The sequence below is a fragment of the Drosophila tropicalis genome, unplaced genomic scaffold (genome assembly GCF_018151085.1).
Source record: "Drosophila tropicalis isolate 14030-0801.00 unplaced genomic scaffold, ASM1815108v1 contig_158, whole genome shotgun sequence".
In the NCBI taxonomy this organism is placed as follows: domain Eukaryota; kingdom Metazoa; phylum Arthropoda; class Insecta; order Diptera; family Drosophilidae; genus Drosophila; species Drosophila tropicalis.
The window spans coordinates 3,257,448-3,266,044 of record NW_027172602.1 but is presented as its reverse complement, the minus strand read 5'-3'; the positions used below and the strand labels follow the sequence as shown (position 1 = coordinate 3,266,044).

At 39.7% G+C, this 8,597-nt stretch overlaps 2 protein-coding genes across 5 annotated transcripts; both read right to left on the bottom strand.

Annotated features, from left to right (window-relative positions):
- Nucleotides 1-8: 8 nt before the first annotated feature.
- On the bottom strand, nucleotides 9-2,704 carry ric8a (ric8 guanine nucleotide exchange factor A). Its single transcript, XM_068295960.1, has 3 exons — nucleotides 2,487-2,704; nucleotides 725-2,343; nucleotides 9-645 (listed from the first exon to the last, which is right to left on the bottom strand). Exons 1-2 carry the CDS (start codon nucleotides 2,565-2,567, stop codon nucleotides 727-729), a joined length of 1,698 nt encoding a protein of 565 aa, XP_068152061.1. The 5' UTR covers nucleotides 2,568-2,704; the 3' UTR covers nucleotides 9-645; nucleotides 725-726.
- Nucleotides 2,705-3,177: 473 nt separating this feature from the next.
- LOC137581688 (kelch-like protein 5) lies at nucleotides 3,178-8,525 on the bottom strand. Of its 4 annotated transcripts, none has more exons than XM_068295934.1 (7): nucleotides 8,467-8,525; nucleotides 7,435-8,150; nucleotides 5,293-6,336; nucleotides 5,022-5,229; nucleotides 4,760-4,882; nucleotides 4,464-4,700; nucleotides 3,178-3,333 (listed from the first exon to the last, which is right to left on the bottom strand). In XM_068295934.1, the coding sequence occupies exons 2-7, from the start codon at nucleotides 7,692-7,694 to the stop codon at nucleotides 3,247-3,249; spliced, it is 1,959 nt and encodes a 652-aa protein (XP_068152035.1). In that variant the 5' UTR covers nucleotides 7,695-8,150; nucleotides 8,467-8,525; the 3' UTR covers nucleotides 3,178-3,246. The 4 variants fall into 4 exon arrangements, with proteins under 4 accessions (XP_068152035.1, XP_068152052.1, XP_068152027.1 ...); XM_068295951.1 differs by lacking the exon at nucleotides 8,467-8,525 and adding an exon at nucleotides 8,382-8,396; XM_068295926.1 differs by lacking the exon at nucleotides 8,467-8,525 and adding an exon at nucleotides 8,237-8,359.
- Between the last annotated feature and the right edge of the window lie 72 nt (nucleotides 8,526-8,597).

Sequence of the window (8,597 nt, the reverse complement as noted above, 5' to 3'; positions counted from 1 at the left end):
TTATGAAATTTCGTATTAGATTTACGTAAGTATTTATTAAGCTTATGGTATAAGATTTACATAGAATTAAGATTACGATTTCATCATCAACTATTGCAAATTGAACACAATAAAGCTCTATTACGATTTGGATTTGTGTACTACCATGTACATACATATATGTATGTATATGTATTTGTATATTAATTAAAGAGCGTATCAGATTATCTCACTCTATTTATCGAATTCTATATAAGAGTGGAAAGTGTGTATGCGATTAATGACTGTTCTCTCTTACAATTAGACCTAGACACATAATTTTGGCTTCAGCTTCAAATTAAATCAATTGTATCAAGTACCAAAATGCACTTGAATAGTCATTTGTGTATGTGGGTGTTTTTTTTTACTTAATTATTAAATTACAAGCACTTATTTTTTTTACAAAAATGTTTTGTCAAATTTCACTATTAATTTGTAGTTAAATTATTATTATTTTAAAAATAATTTAGATTTGATTGATGTGAAATTCTGTTTGTTTTAAATTGCATTTCCAAATACCCTTGAGACACTGCTTGGTGAGGACTTCTATTGGGTTGTGTCCTTGGAATTAAGAGATCCCATTTGATACTCTCACAATTTCTATGACCAACTGAATTAAGATCTTAGCTAGAAAAGAGGCGTTAGAAAATGAAATTAATAGTAATATTTAGATTTATTTAATAAAAAAAATAATTCAACTGCTTACCATTAAGTTTTACGCTTTTGCTCGAGCTGCTGCTGTGGCAGTTCCTCCTGCAGCTGCAATATGTGCTCCAATGGCTGCGGTTTACCATCCTTGTCTATTAATGCAGGCTGAACAATGCCTCCTTGACGGAGCTGCTCAATAAGATTGACTAATTGCAGTGCCTCGTACTCCTTCTGCTCCTCAGAGAGGTCATCCAAGGGATTGTGCTTGAGCTTGGGCTCCACACAGCCCAGCACAGGATTAATGCCCTGCTGTTGCTGCTTGTATTCCTCGGTGTCGCTATCTTCGCTATCCGATGAGTAATCGGCACCCTCGACACGCCGGCAATCTAGGATGCCACGCTTGGCAAACAGACCAGCTGCATTTCCATAGCCTGTGTATTTGATCATTCGACCGACATCCTCTTTGCACAGCACAAACAACAATTCGGCGGAAAGATCGCGAAGGATCATGGCTGGCAGGGTGAGGAAACGGCACAGATGATTGCGCAGTTCCTGGCCAACCTCGGGCCTTTGGCTGACGTCGCGCAACGGTGGCAGTATCTCTAGCCGTAAATAGTGCCGCATTATACGATCACTGCGTGCACATTTGATAAGGACAGTGAGCACAGGAGAGAGCAATTCATGACTGCTAGCCTCAGTCTCCTGTTGGGCCAATGTCTGACGCAGATAATGTAATAGTACGGCTAGACAACGTACATTTCGCTTTTCAAAACAGAGGGCGCAACATTTGCCTGGCTTCGCGGAAGCCTCTTGGCCCTGCTGCTGCTGCCCATCCACGTTGCTACACTTGAGGGTGAGTTCGGTGAGACAGCTGCCCGAGATGTTGGTCAGCAGGTTAATCGCATGCGTGACCACAGAGCGTTCCTTTTCCGTGGCCAATTGACCAAAACGAAGCAGCAGCTCCCGCAAAACTCCCGTCAGGTGTAAACTTTGGATTTCATGTTCATTGGGACTCTTATCAGGCGCACTAGTAACATTGAACATAACTTTGAGCAACTCACAAATGATGCCTAGTTGTTCTTCTGTACAACTGGGCTCCGACAGTTTGTCGTCCAACCATTTGGTCATATAAGTAAGTCCATTGAGATCGATTTGAAGACGTGTGCGAGCTGCAGGTTCCAAAGCTGTGAGCAAGAACAGCAGCTTCATGTCATAGTATTCCAGAGCACTCGAATGACGCATGGAGGAGGCCACACGCTTTAGAATCGCATCCAAACAGTGCAAGCGTAAACACTGCCGACGACAATCGGCCGATTGATAGACTAGATTGCACAGACATTTCAGAGCCTCAGATATGATCTCCCACTGGGCATCCGTTGGCTGCGATTCCGGCACCTTCGTCTCCGTCTCTTCTTCGGTTAGATTGTCGGGTGTGGCTGGCAGTTTTAGAGAGCTGCCGGCGTCAATGCGGGCCAACCTTAGCAGGCTATTCACCTCTTGCTCTATATAGTTTGTCTGCAAACTGAACTCATCCCTTGTGAGTATCCGCACCGTATTCAGGCATTGGGTATGAAGACGCGATAGCTCCGCATCGTCCAATATGGAAAAAATGGCTAGCCACAGGTCATGCCATTGGTTGTCGGTGTGAAAAGTATCAAAGACCAGTAAATCTGCATACTGGAAAAGAAGTACTTACACATTAATTTTCTGTTTATAGATAATAATATACATACATATGTACATATACACAGGGGAAGGAGGATATACATACATATGTATATATGTAAGAGAAAATCTGCAGTGTGCAAACAAATGGATACCTTTGTGTTAAATTCACTCAGTATGGCCGGAATGTGGGCTATCTCCTTGCCCTCCAATCGTTTTAAGTGCTCCGCATCCATGCTGCTACTTGCGGCTGGTTTGTTGATGCCTACCCTCTAATTGGATTCCCTTTTTTTCGTTACTAATTCCAATAACAAGAGAGAACGCAAAAAATTAGCGACTGGGAGAGCAGAGTTACTCCCAACATGTTATCGATAACAAATGCAACGACAGTCTTGTAGCCCATTTCCACAGGCCAACACTTAACATGGGATATTTTTTTTTATAACTGTTATATGTATGACTAAGAGAGAGACAGTAAAATAAGAAATGATTTAATCTATCATTTATACTCAACTGTTGTATGCTTTCCAAAAATAGAAACATTTGCTCGAATGTTTTATAACTAAGGAGATTTTCTTCCCTATCAAATGATTTCGAAAATGTAAACCTTAGTGATTATAGATAGGGAAGTCCAGATATCAATTAAAGATATCAAATTGTAAAACGAAGAACAATTGGTAATTGGTTTATATACACATTGCATAAAGTAGTATATTTTCATTAAAAAAAATACAATTCTTGTGTAGTTTTTTGTGTTGTCGATTTTGTTGTTGTTGTTTTTGTATAAAAATATATATTTGTATATTTGTATGTATATATTTGTAAATCTAAAATAAAACGCAATAATTGCAATTATTTGCTTAATTTATAGTTTTTCTTATCTTGATCCTCATCCTCATCTTCTCTTCTTTTGCTCTACATATTATAGTAGTCGACAAATTCGACGGATCTAGGAAGCCTATAGCAGACTCGATCCAATCTAACTGGCTTCCACTTCTTTTTCTACAAAATGTGCGGATAACACAAAACAAAATAGAAGGAAATCAATTGGATGGGGACAAAAGAAAGAAATACAGAGAAAAAATAATAATAATAAACAATTAGCGATAAATGCAAAGGTCTCATACACAGAATAAGGAAAATACATACATATAATAATCATAATTTACCAAAAAAAGGAAATTGCAAAACAAATAAAGTTAAAAAGGGGTAAAAATAAAAAAAAACAGAAATTTAATTTCATTCCTTAACCAAATTGCTCTATCTAAAAACTATTTATTATTTTTAAAAAAAATTTGTTTATATTATGGGAACTTTGGTCGCTTCGCACACATGGATATATATGTACATACATATGTATATGGGTGTAAAATTTAAGATCTTTTAAGGAACATCAAATTAAACTCTAAAATGATGAAAATACTTTTGAAAAATGATTGGATTTGAATTCATTGTCTGAATTATAATTTAAACAAATGGTAGCAGATCTCAAGTTAATTTAATCTTGTTGATATTGATCAATTGAAGTTTTTTGTTGTGCATTTTCCTTTTTGTTCAATTTTTTTTTGAAATACTTAATCGTGAACATACACATACAAACATTAGGATAACTTTCATTTGTATTTCATAATCAACTGCCACCAAAGAGCATGCGTTTGAATGTGTGAGTGAAATGTACGTGGTGACATGGAATGATAAAATGATGGAATGATGAGATTACCAGACATCCAAGCATAATTAATATCAAAAAAGTTTTCTATGTTAGAAAATTCAAGTTCAAGCCTCGGATCATGCAAAGTTTAAATAATTGACTGCATTCACAAGAGATTATTGTTTCCGGAAGTGTGGGAAGAAGGTTTTGTTGAGGTGGGATTTTATGGGTACTGGAATGCGTGTTAATATATAAAAGTATATGATTCACTTATGAAGGTATGCAAAAATCAAGGAACAGAGACTTGAGCGAGCGGGCGAGCGAGCGAGGCGAGGCGGCTGGCCGTTAGCGTCAACATCAATAACTACTACAACAATCTATATATATGTATATATATATATGTATATATGTACATACATATATAAATATGGAATTCGTTAAAACGATAAAGGATAAAACGACAAAATAAAGGAAACTAAACTGTAGCACTAGGCGGTGGCTGTTGAGCGGCTGGCGGTATAATATTCGGTATGGCCACAACACAGGCGCCAGCACGTGGAAAGCCCATGGATGCCAATTCGTTCCAGGCATTGCGAACGGGATCATATTCCTCGACATGCTTAATAGCATGATTGCCATCATAGCCACCGACAACAATAAGGCGATCTCCAAGCAGGGCACAACCAATGGCATCTCTGCCCAAAGCCAGTGAGCAAATCTGCCGATAAAATACGTTTACACCTGCTTAAATATCTGTGGTTTCCATTTTTCACTTACCAGTGTCCAATTATCGGTTGCTGGATCATAGCGTTCGACAGTTTCAGTGCGGCAGACCATGGGATTACTGGCTGGACAATCATGTCCGCCCAAGGCATAAAGGAAACCATTGGCCACAGTCACCTGATCAGCAGTAAATAGAAATTCAAATATCAGTTTGATTTTCAATAATACGAACCGATGCCGAATCAAAATGCATTACAGAGACGAAAGAAATCACTTAGCATATAATTTTTAATCCACTCTCTTTGCAAGAACTTACGGCCACGCCTCCACGTCGCCGATTCATAGGTGCCAATAGGCTCCATTTGTTGGTATGAGGGTCATAGCATTCGATAGAACGATGACAAACAGAACCATCGCGTCCTCCCACCGCATACAGTCGTTTACCTAACACAGCCACACCAGCAGTTGAGCGCATCGATGACATGGGCGCTACATAGCTCCATGTACGTGCAATGGGATCCCAGCTGCAAAGAAACAGTTCAAATAACCATCATCATTAAATTTTGCTGACTTTTACCATCTCTTACCGTTCTACTGTGTTTAAATAGCTCCAACCATCATGACCGCCTACCGCATAGAGCGGACCCTCCAATACAGCCACCCCGAGGCCGTGCCGTGGCGTTGCCATGGGATTTAATGGGGCCCAGGCCATCGTATTTAAATCAAGGCTTTCCACCGTATTTAAAGTCTTTAGGCCATCACGCCCTCCAACCAATATCAGTTTGTCCTCCATAACAGCTGCGCCAAATTGTAGTCGCCGACTGGTCATATGTTTCCATGGCGTCCACTTATCCAGACGGGGACAGTAGCTTTCTATGCTGATGGGGCCCTTGTGCGCATCCATGCCACCGACAGCCAGCAAACGTCCAACAGTGGACTTACGTGGCGTTGTGCGCTCTGTGGCTATGCGGGATCGCCTCTCGGGCATCAAGTGCCATTTGAAAGCCTCCATAACCAGCTGTTGGCATTCATTGGCATTGCACACATTCTCCACATGATCCATAATAAATGCTGGCTGCAGCAGAGGCAGTCGTACAAGTGCCAGCAGCTCTGGTATATGCTGCTCCCGATTAGCGCCATCATGACGCACCCATGACATAAGACTATGGAAGACATCCTGCTCGGATGGCACATTGAGATCATCGCTGCACAACAATTTGCCCAACTGGTCAGCATTTAGTTGAAAGAATTCTTGGTTTTGGCACACCTGCATAAAATATTGACAGGTATAGGCCTGAGCCAATCGTAGCAATGTGGTGCAGTTTCGCTGCTCGGCAAAGAAAGCGAATCCCAGACAATTGGAGGGATGCAATTGACGTGCCAGGAAATTGCAACATGCCGTCACCACGGAATTCAATTGTAAAAGGCAGGCAGTGGCGAGTAGTGTCTCTACCGTGTCTTCCCGGAGTTCAATAAACCCGGTATAACAATATTGCACCAGTAAATGCAAAGCATCGCCATGCACCTCGCCCAGAGTGACCTCTTGCTCTTTGGTTTCGCGCAGGGATCCCGTGAACATGGCGGAAAAGTAGGCACTTGAGGCTGATAGTACCAGACGATGTGCGGGCACGCTAAACGAAAGAAACCAAGAAAAGATATCCAAAAAACAATAATTAATAATCAAAGCGCTTAACCTAAACAGAGTTGCCGAACCTTGTATACCCTTATAACTTTTCTATTCACTCAGTACATAAACGTATACTAAAAATGGCTTCATATTTTCTGGTAAAAGTATCGAATATTGATACAATTAATCTTTTTCAAACAAATTGCACTTGACGTCAACATTTAATTTTTGTAGTTAAAGCAAAAACGTAAACAAATCAATAGGTATGTATGTATGTACATATGTATGATACACAGAAGGCCAAATTAAAAAAAAAAAAAAACATCAATATGTTAATGATTTATACAAATCTCGTAAATAAAAGAAGTCCATTGTCATATATGCAGAGAAATCATCTAAAAGGATCTATTATGAAAGAAATATGTATGTATATCTCAGCTGTTGATCTAAAACTCTCTTAATCGTTTCTATATATATATTATATAGTCGTTCGATCTGGTATGAATCGCTGTGGCTTTGGGAGCATTGCAAACTTTGGACCAAAAGAAACGATGCAATTAATCATTTTTTATGTGGTAGTAGAATTGGATTCAATTATCTCTCAAAAGAAAATGTGAACTTCAATCAATCTTCGATTTGATCTTTAATGCCTCAAACGTATGTATATGTATGGATGTATGTACATACATACATACATATGTCCATTGTGAAACAAAGTGAAAATGCGGAACTACAGTGATCAATTCTCTTGCGATCTTACATTTTCTTTCTCTTCTCTATTACTATTCGTTGGATCAGTAGTTCAGCGGGGCCAAACCCCTTCCTCCAACCTTTTCCCCACACTCTGTTCAGACGCAATTAGCGTTGCTGTTGGAAATTGCGTTGGGGACAGAACGAACCGCCACACAGAACAGAACAAAGAACTCAAATTAAATGAAATGAAGGACAGAAGCAGCTTACACACAGTGAGTGTGTGTGTGTTGTGGGTTGTATGGTGTAAGGGGGAGGTAATGTTGATGGTAAGGGAAAGTGTTGGTGGAAAGCTGCAGTGTACACATTTCCTTTGTTTTGCCAAATTCAACTGGCAAAACTCACAACTCACCGCTTGCCATCGATGCCAGCTATGAGTACCACATCGCACAATTGTTGGCTATCCACATAGAGTTGCATGCGTTTTAATATATTATCGGCGTGATCCCTACAGCGAAAGAACTCATCCTGGCTGCCAGCTGAATTCAAGCTCCCGAGACTATAATCACGGGATAAGGATTCCAGTGTATTCTCGGCTAGCATTGATATATGTCCCGATGTCGATGCGGTGGAGTCACGACTTGGACTGTCTTTTTGATTGACTGCTGACATTATAATTTGTTGTTGCTGATGTTGTTGTTGTTGTTAGATTATACGATGAAACGGTGAAGCAGGTTGAATGATGGAGACAGGGAGTGAGAGAGATCAGATCCTGCTCCAGCTGTCACTTGGGGTACGTCTGCATTGGAGCTCTGCCTTTAACCGACTGTGGTAAGCTGTTGCGTTGCTTTGTAGTTGTTGTTGCTGCTGCTGCTGTGTTGTTGCTGTTGCTTTGTTGCAGCTCCAAACAAAGAATTTCTCGCTTGCTTCAATTTCCTGTTGCAGTGTGTATGCGTGCCTGTATCTGTGTGTCCCTGTGTATGTGTGTTATGTTCTCTCTCTTCGAGATGGTGGACACACTCTCTCTCCCTCTCTCTCTCTCTCTCTGTCTGCCTCTCTATTTATCTTTGAGAATTACCTTTGTATCTGGCGTATGAACATAATTGCAATTGCGTGTTGAATGTGAACCTGTGAATAGAAAATATTGAGAACATTTGGCATAAAAGTTTCACTGATTAAAATGTGTGCATTTAAATTTTCGCAATTATTCTTACAAACTTTAATTTCAGTTAATCTCTGCCGTTAAAAAAATAACAATACGCTTGTATACAAAATTAAAGTCGATAACAATAACAGCATTGCCATTTAACTGGCTTCTGTTTCATATTGATGCAGTTGCATTTGGAATTTCATTCGCACGTTGCCGTTTATTCAAAATTTAAATAATAGCCTCTTCATTGACAAACAAATTGTTGACATTTATGAATAAGAAGTAAACACATACTTATGTATATGTAAAATGTAGTTGTATCTCGCTCAGTCGATAACATTGCACTGACTGTGATAATCGGATACCCTGTATTGCCACTGTGGTTAAAATGGGTATGCCGATTGACACATCTACGCCCGTATGTC

Coding starts and splice junctions, on each gene's coding strand:
- LOC137581688 (XM_068295934.1), bottom strand. CDS start 7,694: ATGTCAGCAGTCAATCAAAAAGACAGTCCAAGTCGTGACTCCACCGCA. Junction 6,337..7,434: donor GCTGGCATCGATGGCAAGCG/GTGAGTTGTGAG, acceptor TCTTTCGTTTAG/CGTGCCCGCACATCGTCTGG. Junction 3,334..4,463: donor AGCCACCGCCTAGTGCTACA/GTTTAGTTTCCT, acceptor CACATTTTGTAG/AAAAAGAAGTGGAAGCCAGT.
- ric8a (XM_068295960.1), bottom strand. CDS start 2,567: ATGGATGCGGAGCACTTAAAACGATTGGAGGGCAAGGAGATAGCCCAC. Junction 2,344..2,486: donor TGAGTGAATTTAACACAAAG/GTATCCATTTGT, acceptor CTTCTTTTCCAG/TATGCAGATTTACTGGTCTT.